The sequence below is a fragment of the Phoxinus phoxinus genome, assembly GCF_949152265.1.
Source record: "Phoxinus phoxinus genome assembly, chromosome: 8".
Taxonomy (NCBI): domain Eukaryota; kingdom Metazoa; phylum Chordata; class Actinopteri; order Cypriniformes; family Leuciscidae; genus Phoxinus; species Phoxinus phoxinus.
Window position 1 is genome coordinate 22593835 of NC_136883.1, and position 14489 is coordinate 22608323.

Consider the following 14489-nt stretch of genomic DNA (forward strand, 5'->3'; position numbering starts at 1 on the left):
TTAAACCAAAAATTCACTTATTTGTTTATTTTTGACAAACTGATGATTACTTTTCAGAATATTTTTTTTATTTTTATTTTTTTACCTAGTCAGAGTTCATCATTTGTTTTAAGAGAGATATTCATATGCTGTATTTATCCACGATTACAGAAAATGTTTTTGAAATATTTGTTAAATATCAGCCTGTTTCTCTGCCTAAATTCTCTTGGTTAATTGGCTCTCGTGTGTTTGGATTAACACGTGCCTCACTGAGGGGGAGGAGCCCCTGTACTATGCTCGACCGTGATTGGTCAGACAGCACATTCAGAACCGCCTTTCCACAGGCACTGGAGACTATGCTGGAGACGCTGTTACATATTCACCATACTTAAGATACTAAATGTATTTAATGTAAGTAATCCCAGGATTATATACATTTCAGATGTATCGATAATGAAACATGTATGTTATATAAACCAAGCAAAACCTGTGGGGGGGTTTTTGTACAGCCGATTGCAGTTATGAAACCCCATCAGCGGCTTCTTTTGTAACCTGTCAACTCGTCATTCATCGTTCGTTTGTTTTGTAACGCGACTCACGGATACATTTTAGGCTACCTGTCAGGGTTGTTTCTTTATGACAAATGCATGTGAATTTATATATGATATATTTGCTGCGTTGAAAAGTGACGGATTTGGTCAAAGAGAATGTCTGTAGGCAAAGATATGAAGTCCGTGTCTCAGGTCCGTGAACTCCTGAGAGAGTTGATGTTGGGTCGTGAGGATCCGGACGGGTTTTTCTGTCTGTGTTTGTCTCTGCTGGGGGACACAGACACCCGAACACACTTTCTGGACGTGATCGAACCCCTTTCATCCGGACATGAGCATCTACACAGTCAGCTGACTGCAATCTTTCTGGAGTACTTCTCTAAGGTAGTGTGTGTGTGTGTGTGTGTCTGTCTGTCTGTCAAATTGATTTATTAATATAGGCTACAATAAAAATTTATAAAACAGAGACCAGTCAAATACCTAAATAAAGTAGGCTATAGATATGGGTACATGACATGGCGTAAGGTAGTGACAGGAGTGTCCTTTTTAAAGAAATTATACATTTTATAAGAATGTTGTCTATGAAATTGATAAAAAAGACTTTTACATTGTAACAAAAGCTTTCTATTTCAAATAAATGCTGTTCTTTATAACTTTCTATTAATATGTTTTTTGGATGTTCTTTTTAACTTTCTATCAAAAAGAATCCTGAAAATTAAAAAAACTATTAAGCAGCACATCTGTTTTCAACATTGATAATAATAATAATAAATGTTTCTTGAGCAGTAAATCAGCATAATAATGATTTCTGAAGGATCATGTGACTGAAGACTGGAGTAATAATACTCAGACACTGAAAATTCAGCTTTGACATCGGAGGAATAAATTACATTTTAAAATATATTAACATAGAAAAGTGTTAAGAGTAATATTGTGAAATATTATTACAATTGAAATGTTTTTTTCTGTATTTTTGATCAAATAAATGTAGCATTGGTGAGAAAGAGACTTTTTTCGTATCTACATTTCAAGGGTTTTCAATACAGATTTAAATATCTGTTGTATAATATAGGCTAGCTAGAGCATAATAAGAGTTATCTGTTGTTTGTATAGGCTAATGTTTTTATGTTTTTATTTTTCAGGATGAAGCAGATGAATTAGAGTTGGCCTTAACACTGTCTCTTAATGAAACCAAACACATCAAAACAGATTTTAGGCAGCAGGATTCAGACCATCAGCCACATATGCCTCCCTGTTACAAAAGCTATGCTGTCATGACAACAGTACCTTCAGGTGGTGATCAGCCAAAAGTCAATGGAGCCGTAGAACCAGAGAACCAGCCTGTTACAAAATGGAGACTAGACACTGAAGTACATAAAACCACATGTGCCATTAAAAACATAAATAAAGACAATGATGATCTCAAAGTCACAAAGTCAAAGAGGTCACAAAGGCGTCTGCGTAAGAAAGAACTTCTGTTGAAGAACCCATCGGGACCGCGACCCGTTCTGCTGTGGTTCAGAAGGGACCTCCGCATGTGGGATAACCCTGCTCTGATTGGCTGCCTGGAGCTTGGTGCACCAGTCATACCAGTCTTTTTGTGGAATGCCGTGGAGGAGGAGGGTCCAGGGGTTACTGTGGCATCCGGCGGGGCCTGTAAATACTGGCTGCATCAGGCACTAGTGAGTCTGAACCTCTCTCTAGAGCAGCTTGGAAGCCACTTGGTGACCCTGAAGGCAGAGCCCTCATCTTTGACAGCGCTGCAGGGGTTGATCGCTGAGACGGGGGCAGCATCGGTCGTGGCAACGGCCCTGTATGAGCCGTGGTTAAAGGAAAGAGATGACAGTGTGTGGGAGACACTGGAGAAACAAGGTGTTAATTGTCACATCTACCATTCCTACTGCCTCAGAGACCCCTATGCGGTCACCACACGGGGCGTTGGACTACGAGGTGGGTAATGCAGTGAGGCAGCTCACCATATTTTCCCTGGTTGATTAAGAAAATTGTTTTGTATTACACGATTTCTGAAATGTTGTTCAACCTGTTAACTCAGTTTCCTACTAGCAGAATGCTTGGCACTCTTTTTTGCTTGGCACTCCTTTCCCCTCATATTTTAGAGATCATCATAAATTACATAATTTGAAGGCTTAAACAGTCAAAATTCATTAGACAGGAAGTAGAACTAACATTGGATTCGAATGTGCCTTGATGCATCCTCCAAAGGCAGCATTTTTATGCTTACTACACCTTGATGGCGGCCACTTTTGCCAGGGCAAGCACCACCAAACTCTTTTAAATTGGCAGTCTTAAAGTTTTCTACATTTATTTGCAGGTATCGGCTCTGTCTCTCACTTTATGAGCTGCTGCCAGCAGAACCCTGGCAGTGGACTGGGAGCTCCACTGGATGCCCCCGGTGCCCTGCCTGCTCCCTCAACATGGCCGCATGGATGCCAGCTTGTTGATCTGGAGCTTGCACGCATGCCACGCAGGAAAGATGGCACAGAGGTGAAATATTTAAACCACTACTAACAAACACTGCCTAATCCTAAACTCAAGGATTAGGCCTTAGTTCAGTTTGGACATACAGTATAAGCAGCTTTTATAAACGTGCCTTAGAAATAAACGTTACTGCTGTGCATCTTGAGACAAAATCTTATATTTTAAGATATGACAGTGCAAGTTGCTTTCAGTTAATCAGCTCAAACATGCATTTTATTCTGATCTAAGCCTTGTCTGTGAAACTTTTTTTATATATAAAAAATAATATTGATGTTGAAATGTGTACCACATTATAATTTGATAAATTTGTTTTATTGTCATATAAAAACAATTGTTTGAAGCACTGAAGATAGCAATGCGCTGAAACGTTTGCTCCTGTTCATTTGTTTTTAATTCACTTTGCACTTTTTGCATGATGCAGTTCATAAAATAAAATAAAATAGATGAAACAATATATGTTTTGATAGACTTATGTAGTCTGTACTGAATCCAGTGTGTGGCCAGCGATCTTCTTGCCTGTTTTATATTATGCATCAGAAAGATCTCTCTTCATGTAACTTTCACATGGCCATTCACACAGAGAACGTTTTTATATTGAAAAACACGAGACGCAACCAGTTAAATGGAAGAAATCATAAGGTCTTGAGCCACAATTTTTAAAAGTTTAACTTATTTTAACCTGAGTGCTGCGTTTTTTAGAACACCGTGTCATGCAAATGATGCAAGTCATGATCGCAACTGTCAAAGACTACCATCTAGCATATTTACACGCAATGTAAAAGTAGCGCAGTGGAATGCAAAAACACGTCCTGTGTGTACTGACAGATTGACTGGGCGGTGAACATTCGGAAATCATGGGACTTCAGTGAAAAAGGAGCTCAGGCCCATCTTGAGGCCTTCCTGCGAGATGGTAAGACACATTTCCAAGGTGCATGTTTTAATGTAGTAGTATTACAAGCCCATCCATCATTTTGCACTCATCAATTGACTTCATTGTAGGTGTGTACCGTTATGAAAAGGAGTCAAGTCGAGCAGATGCCCCAAACACCAGCTCTCTATCTCCATATCTGCACTTTGGGCAGCTGAGTGCACGCCACCTATTATGGGACGCCCGTGGAGCTCGCTGCAGATCTCCCAAATTCCAGCGCAAACTGGCCTGGAGGGACCTGGCGTACTGGCAGCTGTGCCTTTTCCCAGACCTGCCCTGGGAGTCCATCAGGCCACCGTATAAGGCAAGATTCCCATTTATTATTCCCACTCAATGCTTGTGCTTGTATGGAAAGAGCAAAATCATGTCTAGCCAGTATCATTGCAGTTAGGACGGGATTTTGGTGTCAAATCAATCATGTTACTTGAGGAGATATTTATATTGCGCTTTATACTAGATTGTTTCAAAGCAGTTTTTCAGCGATGAACAGGAAAATAAAGATCAATGATGCAAACAGAATTCAAATCTGCTGTAAAGCAGCTCTAAGGCAATAGTGTCATTATTCAGCTGAAGTCAGTTCAGTGTTGATTCAGTTCAGTTTAAAAACTGCATAAACTTCATCAATTAAGAAATTAGTTCAATTACGCTATAAAACAGCTAAAAACAGTGATGTTATCATCCAGCTCAATTCAGTTCAAGTTTTGTTTTCATCCAATACAGTATTGTATTGACAGTCAGTGCAGTCAACTAAATAATACTACTAAAGTGCCGGAGCGGACAGTATAAAGGAACCTAAACTCCATCAGATGGAGAAATGGAGAAAAAAACCTTGGGAGACAGTAGGCCCAATGAATGAACATGGTGTGATTATGATTCCAGGCTGCATCACAAGTCAGATCATTCAGATTTTATTAATGCACTCTCAGAAAAAATGGTACCCTTTAAAAGGGTTATAATATGTACCATTTAGGTAGGCTACTAATATGTACACTTTTGATACCAGTATGTACGTTTGAGGTACTATTATGCACTCTTTAGGTACAAAGGCATACATTTTGAAAGGGTACCGCCCCAGTGACAGCTTTTGTACCTTTTTTTCTGAGAGTGCAACCATCGGCAACATCCTAGAATCTTGGTGGCGACTTTTGCATTGACAATCATCAGAATTTGTGCGTCTAGTAATGCGATTATCATCATTGTATACTCAAAATGTTTTACCCAATGCAGGTTTTGCGCTGGAGTTCAGACCGTGCCCATCTGAAGGCCTGGCAGCGTGGATTCACAGGGTACCCGCTGGTAGATGCAGCAATGAGACAGCTGTGGCAAACTGGCTGGATGAACAACTACATGAGACATGTGGTGGCCTCCTTCCTCATTGCTTATTTGCATTTTCCCTGGCAAGAAGGATACCGCTGGTTTCAGGTGACGCATACAGAACACACCAAATTTATTCTCATAATTCTTTTGATTTCGAGCTGACTATGTAATGTTATGCTACAGCTAATGTAAAACCCCCTAACTATAAGTATTTGAGTTCACCAAAAAATAAAAATTCTGTCAGTAATTACCCTCATGTTGTTCCAACCCCGTAAGACTTTCGTTCATCTCCGGAACACAAATTAAGATATTTTTGATGAAATCTGAGAGCTGTCTCACTCCTCCATAGGCTGCTAGGTAATTACATCTGATCTGTATCTACTAACTACAGAAAGTTAGTAAAGACAATGTTTAAAATAGTCCAAGTGACTACAGTGGCTCAACCTTTGCTCAACCAGTGGCTCAAAGTTTATCAAGCGACGAGAATACGTTTTGTGCACAAAAACAAAACAAAAATAATTACTTTATTCCACTATTCATTTTATTCTGTGTGGGCCTCTGAGTGAGTTCACGAGAGCGCCACGACGCATGCGCGAGAACTGAGAAGATGACGCAGATGGGTCTCGATGTAGTGTTTCAAATGGTTCTAAAGTGTGCATTTCCTGGATATCCGAATCGTGAGAAACCAACGAGATAACGTAAAAGTGCCTTACCAATGCCGCAAAATGAATGGCTTACCCTTCACACTTTCCCATTAAATGATCGGGAGCGTCATCTTCTCAGTTCTCGCGCATGCGTTGTGGCGCTCTCGTGAACTCATGTCAGAAGCCCACACAGAATAAAATGAATAGTTGAATAAAGTCGTTATTTAAGGTTTTTTTGCACACAAAAAGTATTCTCGTCGCTTGATAAACTTAAGGTTGAGCCACTGTAGTCACTTGAACTATTTTAATGATGTCTTACTAACTTTTCTGGGCCGGCAGATCAGATGCAATTACCTAGCAGCCTATGAAGGAGTGAGCCAGCTCTCAGATTTCATCAAAAATATCTTAATTTGTGTTCCGGAGATGTTCCAGAGACATTTATGAGTACTACCTGTAATGGACCATTGAACACAGAATCTCAACAGCATTTCTCCATTTTATAGGACACGCTTTTAGATGCTGATGTTGCCATAGATGCCATGATGTGGCAGAATGGAGGAATGTGTGGACTGGATCATTGGAACTTCGTCATGCACCCTGTTGATGCAGCGCTGACCTGTGACCCCTATGGCACCTATGTGCGGCAGTGGTGTCCTGAACTGAAGGCCCTTCCTGATGACCTCATCCATAAGCCCTGGAAGTGTCCAGCGTCAATGCTGCGTAGGGCAGGTGTGTTATGCTAATCTGCTCACGGTTATCTCAAACTGAGACAGATTAAATGAGATATACTGTTAATATCACATATAAATTGGTCACATAAAATGCATAAGGATGTAATGACGCCCAGTTCCAGGAATGCACTAATATTTTGTTGATAGTACCAGTTTGCAACAATTATTATTTAACACCAAGTTGTCAAAACTTCGAGAAAAAAAAAGAATCCGTCATTACACTACATCCTTATGCATCGCTTTCTGCCAGGACTTTTACGTGCTTTTCCCAAATCACGGAAGTGACGTCGACGTCCGGGTTAGCAGTAGCTTGAGCCGTCAGGCAAGTGTTATTTAAATAAACTCCTGATGTACTTACAAACTTTCCAATCCCCCGTTTTATGAGTACATAACCTATTTGTACTACTGTAGAAGTTTGGTACCATTCCGGGCATTATTAGTGGGGTAATTTACGAGATACAAATTTGGATCCGTTAGGGCCTGCACTAAGCCATTCGGCTGATATCTCTGAATAAGCTCTAACTTTAATAATGTTCGACCAAGGGAAAAAAGGCTTCTGGGGGGGGGGTGTTTGGCTCGAGGTCATGGTGCAAAGGCCCCTAGGTTGATTTTACTCCAAACCATCCCTTTAAGTTTGATCTCTAAATCATTAAAGATTTATGACAGTTTAAGTCAGGTCTGCTCAAGAAGTGAAAAAATCGAGTATAACTACTGCATAAATATAATTTAGTACCATAAAATCCCTTAAAAATACAAATACAAAAAAAAGTACATTAATTTCATAAAAAAAAAATTCAAATACATTTTTGACCATCATGTGAAGAGCAGCAGACACATTAGAGCGATTTTAAACCACTTAACCCTCAGACGGTCCTCGGTCGGTTCTGACCGAAATATTTTCTGTTTTGATTTTTTTTAAATCACAGCTTCATCTGAATGTTATGAAACTTGGTGACTTTTATGGCATTAGGTATGTGAATACAAAAAAAAATTGAGGTCATGATCCGAGCATGCTAAGTGGTCGTGAAAAAATAGTCACACTTGTGGTCTTCGGTCAAAAATGACCGACCCATAGGAAATGAATGGGAAATTTACAAAAATTCAAAAATTCTCCGCATTTTTGTGTGTACAATCTACAAATCGGACACAATCCTAAAAAAAAGTACACCGCAGGAAAGGGGTGAAACTCTACAACATCAAAAGTGCAATTCAGACACACCCAACCACACACACACACATACAAACACACTTTTATACACATACACACCAATAAATTCAGATTACAAAAAATATGTTTTGAATTTTTAAAAATCACAGCTTCATCGGAATGTTACGAAACTGACTTTTATGGCATTATGTATGTGAACACACAAAAAAATTGAGGTCATGATCCGAGCATGTTAAGTGGTCATAAAAAAAATAGATACACTTGTGGTCTTTGGTCAAAAATGACCCCCATAGGAAATGAATGGGAAATTGACAAAAACACAAAAATTCACCAACATTTTTTTTTTAAGTACACAGCAGTAAAGGGGTGACACTCTAAAACATCTAGAGAGAAAAAAAAAAAAAAAAACTTTTTTTATATTTATTAAAAATATATATATTTATATTTATATTAAACATCATTATATCACTAAGCCATGATGACATATTATGTGGATTGTGTGATTTCCACTCTAGGATAATTTTTCTAGGCTTTCTAACACAATGTTTAGGTTTGACTAATCATAATGCAAAAACTAACACTTTAAATCACTATTTCTAAAAATATATATATTTAAAACTTGATAAGAAATAGTTTTTGAGATTGTTTAAATATATATTCAAATCCACAAAAAAAAAAAAAAAAGTAAATGTGTCCATTCACCCAAAAATGAAAATAATGTCATTAATGACTCACCCTCATGTCGTTCTAAGCCCGTAAGACCTCCGTTCATCTTCGGAACACAGTTTAAGATATTTTAGATTTAGTCCGAGAGCTTTCTGTCCCTCCATTGAAGCTGTATATACAGTATACTGTCCATGTCCATAAAGGTAATAAAAACACCATCAAAGTAGTCCATGTGACATCAGTGGGTTAGTTAGAAGTTTTTGAAGCATCGAAAATACTTTTTGGTCCAAAAATAACACAAAATAAGACTTTATTCAGCATTGTATTCTCTCCCGGGTCTGTTGTGAATCTGCGTTCAGGACTCCGCAGTGACGCTGCTGACGGAAGACGCTGATGGCGTGTTATCTGGTGCGCCCGAGCTTCGTTTACAGTCTGAGGAAGACGCACGCTATATTCAAGCTATTCTACATTGTTTGCGTGGATATCATTTTTTTAATGGTGCGTAAATGTGCATGTCGCGGATGAGACACTTTTACAGCGTGCGTTTCCCTCAGTCTATAAATGAAGCTCGGGCGCACCAGATAACACGTCATCAGCGTCTTACGCCATCAGCGTAACTGTGAAGGATTGACAACAGACCCGGGAGAGAATACAATGCTGAATAAAGTCTTATTTTGTGTTATTTTTGGACCAAAAAGTATTTTCGATGCTTCAAAAACTTCTAACTAACCCACTGATGTCACATGGACTACTGTGATGATGTTTTTATTACCTTTATGGACATGGACAGTATACTGTATATACAGCTTCAATGGACGGACAGAAAGCTCTCGGACTAAATCTAAAATATCTTAAACTGTGTTCCGAAGATGAACGGAGGTCTTACGGGCTTAGAACGACATGAGGGTGAGTCATTAATGACATTATTTTCATTTTTGGGTGAACTAACCCTTTAAACTGCTGGGGAAGTCACATGCCTCTCCATAGAGTGCTGTTTATGCCATCTAGTGGTTACAACATGGTTCTACGCTTTCTCTCATACTCTCACCAGATGGCGCTAATCTGCTTCAACCATTTTTTTTTTGGAGGCCTAGACTCTATATTAAACTAAAATACTGCATAAAAAAATTTAAAAAAATTTTTTTTTAAATTATTATTATTTTTTTTTTTTCAATGGCAAAAATAGACCATAAATATTGCATAAATATTAATAAATTCAATCAAATTCTCTCAAAATACAAAATTAAAAGAAAAAATATTATAGAACAAAAATAAATTGCATTGGTTTTACTGGGATGTCCGGTCACTTCTGACCGGGAAGGCCCAGGAGGTGATTCCGAAACGAAGACCGTCAGGTGCAATAAGATGTGACAGGGAACTAAACAGAAAGCCGCCTGTCCGACAGCATGTAAATACTGATTTGCGTTAATTTTTGCGGTTTATTGAGCTTCAAATAGTCTAAATGCCCATCTTGGTGTGTATTTACATAAACACCCCTGCTAAAAAAAATCCAGCATGAATTCCATGTTGGAATTTATATAGTACTGGTCAGATATAGTACTGGTCTAGCTGGTGGTTCAGCTGTTCTCAAGCAAAACTTAGCTGGCGTAGCTGGTCCCGCTTCCCATGATGCTGGTGACTAGCAAACCAGCAACCAGCATCATTTCTAAATACCAGTCTTGAGTATTAAGTTGAGTCTAAAGTGAACATAAATATTTGGGGGAAATTAGAATTTTTACGCTTTAATGTAATCTTAAATAATTTAAAAAAATAACCTTATTTCCAGCAAAAAATTACATTGTGATATATATTGCTATTCTGTTTCACTCTGAAAGATGTCACATTACAAAGGTTTGCTTTCTGTTCACAGGTGTGGTTTTAGGGGGTAACTACCCAGAGCGGGTTGTTACTGACCTTGAGGAGCGACGTGCACAGTCTCTACAGGATGTTGCATTAGTGCGGAGGCGTTTCAGACAGTTTATAGACCAGCGATCAGGCTGTGATCTGGTGCCTCTGCCTGCCAGGCTGGTACAGGAAGCTCTGGGATGCATGGGGGATGTTGTGAGGCATGAAGGAAATGGGTTCCTCCTCCCAGTCATCACCCGCATGGAGTTTAAACACCATTCGGAGGATCCAGACAGGCAGGACAACCCATACGACGCTGTGCTAAAGGGCTACGTCAGTCGCAAACGGGATGAAACCATTGCCTTCTTCAACGAGCGAGACTTCACAGCCAGCGTGATGTGTGAGACTGCACAGCGTAGAGAGAGGTTAGAGAGGGACTGTTGTCTTCTGGAGGGTCTACCTCAGCCCACAGCCTCACGTGGCCGGGCCAGGCGTACCCCAACCAGAGACCCTTACAGTAAAGTGCCTGGGGGTGTCGCTATTCCCCACAGATAACAGAATGACATGTTTTAAGGCTGGAATACACTAAATGACTTGTCCCCCACAATTTGCGGTCTGGATCAGTCGATTCCAGTTGGTGAAAGGCAGCCAGTCTTCAGATTTTTGGGACAGATTTCACACACATGATTTTATCCAGTCAGAGGATATCAAACTTATTTTGAGACAGTTTTTTTACACATACTGTTTTTATTTGACGCACGTCTCCTAGCAATGAGTCTCCTTTTTATACCTGAGCTTGTTTAGAATGAAAGTCTGGTATGAAAGTGTGATGCCAGGTTTTGCTTTGTAACTGAATAACGAAATCTGTTCAGATTTTAAGTCGTGTGGTGTATTCCAGCTCTTAGTGCCTTTAACTTTTTACAGAAAACACTTTTAGATATAGACTATAAAATAGACTTTTTAAAGTCTTACTTTGGTAAATCAGTTCAAATAACCAATTTTGAATCTGTTTTGTAATTAGATGTGCTTTGGTCATGAGTTTATATAGCATACCATTACTTTTCTAAGCTGTCCGATTTAAGGTTTTCACCTGGTGGTTTTTAAAAATTAAAAGGTCCTATTCATTCGTTGCATTGAAGGAGGGTCCTGATATTTAGAAATCAGAACAACAGAGACCTTTGATATTATTTTGACTTGCAAGCAACTATATTAGGAAGTAAATATTATGCATTTTGTTTGCATGTTCAATATAAATGCAACAAGCAAATTTATTGGCCTGTTAGTACATCCATCATGGTGTTGAAAACTGTTCTATATTTAACATATTTATTAATTGTTTTCTTTAAGGTATTTCTTAAATCAACAATACCCTTAATTTGCAGACATTGGGTTCTAGATTTCATACATTAGATCTGAGAAGCACATTTGACTCCAAAAGAAACATGTCTAATGCAATAAAATCATTTAAATCCGGTAAGAGTTTTAAATAGTTGTTTAATGATGTTAATCACATTCACTCAATTGTGAGTCCTCAAAACCAACAGATTTCATAACTGTCCTCAAATTGGACTTTGTGTTATTCATACTTCCACACTTTATTTGTAGCTTATTCAAAGCAATGACAAACTTTCACAGGAACAGTGTGACATCTACAAAAGAGATGAAACATAAGCTGTGCATATTTGATCTTCAAATCTCCGTGGCTAGAAAACAAACAAAGTCTGCTTGTTGTTTTCCAAGCGAAGTGCATAATGTTGTGACCATGTCCATTGGTTGGGTGTGGGTTGAAGGGAAAATATATTTTAGAAGAATATCTCAACTAAATCAACTACAAACAAAATGCATTTGATGAAGAAATAAACATTCCTTAATTGATTCTTTTTAAATTCTCCCCCATATGCAACATGCCAGAAGAACGATCTAGTCCTCTATAGATTTGATGTATCTCTCATAAGCAGCTTCATCCATCAGTCCATTTAATTCCTCAGGAACAGATACGGTCATCTTCATCAGCCAGCCTGCGAACAAAATACACACTTAATGAGTGAGATATTCCTTAAACCTTGTCACAAGAAATTAAAAGATTTCAGGCTGGTTTGCGTCAAAACAAGTTTGGAGGAATGTCTCACCATCTTTATAGCAAGACTTGTTGACCAGTCCAGGGTTGTCTGCCAGGGCATCATTGACTTCCGTCACTTCCCCCGTTAGAGGAGAGTACAACTCACTCGCTGCTTTAACACTCTCCAGAGTACCAAATTCATCTGCAATACAGATTATCAGAACATTCGCAATTTATCATATCATCTGCAACAATTAACTCACACAGAGAATGCACTCTCTTATGCTTACATAAATATAGTTTTACCTGACAGTGATAAATTTGCACCAACTTCAGGGAGCCCACAGTAGACAACGTCCCCCAGAGCCTCCTGGGAACAGTGAATTATAAACATGAAAATGCAGCCTATATAGTTTATATACCTCTCTCCATTTAAAAAACAAGCATTAATAACTCGCCTAACCTGAGCAAATTTACTGATGCCCACTGTTGCCACACCACTGTCCACGCGAACCCATTCGTGTTTGTCTGTGAACTTAAGTGCTGCATGACACAGAGAAAACGGATTTGTTTGGATCTCAGACGAATCAGGTAACAGCGTAAACAATCAATATTTATACATGGACATAAAGATGCATTAAACTGTAATGCAAGGCAATTCAATTATAATTGGGTTGATCGCTGCCGTAGTGAAGCAATTGAAATTATTGCAAGATCAGTTCCTATTACAGATAGACAGACTCTAGCGTATCTGGCATTTGAAGTAACTCAATATCTCTTGTCAATATCAATGTGATCACAAACTTTCACGCGTGGCGCTTGTAAACTTTCATAAGTGTTGATAGTACGTTACCTGCGCAAAATGGAGCGGTTGTGTTCAGGAACCTTTTGTAGCATGTCCTCGCCAGTAGTCTAGCCGGAGTCAGAGGATTTCTTTTTGAGAGTCGAGGTAGAGAGGAGGTCAAACTAACAGAAGCACATCGTAATATTGTGCACATCGCCATTATTCCCCGTACGCAAATAACAATGGACACCGGCGCGCCTCGATGATGTCATTATTCGAATAAAATATGCGCGCCAAAGCAGTGCTTTGAGATGCGTGTTCGGTTTTGGTTTGGAGGGTAAATTAATCTAGTGTAAAATTTGTATTATATTTAGATCTATAACCGGATTGACAGTTAACATGGACATGAACATATTAGATCTTAACATCAAGATTTTGCGTTACATTTACGTGTAGTCCTACGTTTATATGATGATCTAGATGTCAAATTATGCTGTTGTAAAATTCACTTCAACAATTCTGTGGTGTGACAAATTACACTCTTAGTACAAATAGGCATAATTTCTTATGATAGCCTATCATAAAACTATAATAATAATAATATGATTATTATTTTTAGAATGGGCTAAGTTATGTCTATTTTTATAGATGGACAATTTAATAGAGTGAAAATATAATTGATCAGGAATGATGGATTGAATCAGTTCATAAGAAGGTGAATACCCAAAAATAAACTGATCAATTTAGTACAAACTATAAAAGTGAATTTGTGTGCAATATTCGTTTTATTTGACCAGCACATTGAAAAAGACTTATCGCTTTCCGCTGGGACCCGAGTTCAAAAAAACAACAGTGCTTTCATTACATTAATTTGTTAGATAAGTTATTTACATAAAACCTAGCCTATCCATAAGAAGTTTTGTTTATAAACTCTTAAAGAGACATAGCAGATTTCCCCCCTAAAATTATACTTACAGAAAATATCTTAAAATGTCGACCTCTTAATAATCATTTATTCATTCTTACCCAAATTTGAATAACACAAATTAGATCATTCGAGGTGTTAAATTAGCACAATAGAGTCGCAAACGCAATGTAACAGGCTGCTCGAGCTCTTTCCTTTTAGGATCTGTAACGGACGGGTAGGCCTACACCGACGAATTGTAACTATATTACGGTTCAATTCAGCAAGACAATATCCTCAGTAGGCTATGAGGATAAAACATATGAAAAATCTAATAAATAAACTGTGAACTGTCCAAACCATTGTGAAGTTTAAGTAAACTTATGGTCATACTTCACCAGCTGGAATAGGCTATCT

General features: G+C 38.4%; 2 protein-coding genes across 2 annotated transcripts; one reads left to right on the plus strand and one right to left on the minus strand.

Moving 5' to 3' along the window:
* The first annotated feature begins 590 nt into the window (after positions 1–590).
* On the plus strand, positions 591–11502 carry LOC307003418 (deoxyribodipyrimidine photo-lyase). The gene is made up of 8 exons (XM_079621781.1): positions 591–911; positions 1670–2477; positions 2860–3032; positions 3852–3936; positions 4026–4258; positions 5182–5376; positions 6419–6644; positions 10351–11502. The coding sequence occupies exons 1-8, from the start codon at positions 687–689 to the stop codon at positions 10878–10880; spliced, it is 2475 nt and encodes an 824-aa protein (XP_079477907.1). The 5' UTR covers positions 591–686; the 3' UTR covers positions 10881–11502.
* A 289-nt stretch (positions 11503–11791) lies between these two features.
* gcsha (glycine cleavage system protein H (aminomethyl carrier), a) lies at positions 11792–13507 on the minus strand. Its single transcript, XM_079621782.1, has 5 exons — positions 13238–13507; positions 12848–12927; positions 12691–12754; positions 12455–12586; positions 11792–12343 (listed from the first exon to the last, which is right to left on the minus strand). The coding sequence occupies exons 1-5, from the start codon at positions 13386–13388 to the stop codon at positions 12246–12248; spliced, it is 525 nt and encodes a 174-aa protein (XP_079477908.1). The 5' UTR covers positions 13389–13507; the 3' UTR covers positions 11792–12245.
* Between the last annotated feature and the right edge of the window lie 982 nt (positions 13508–14489).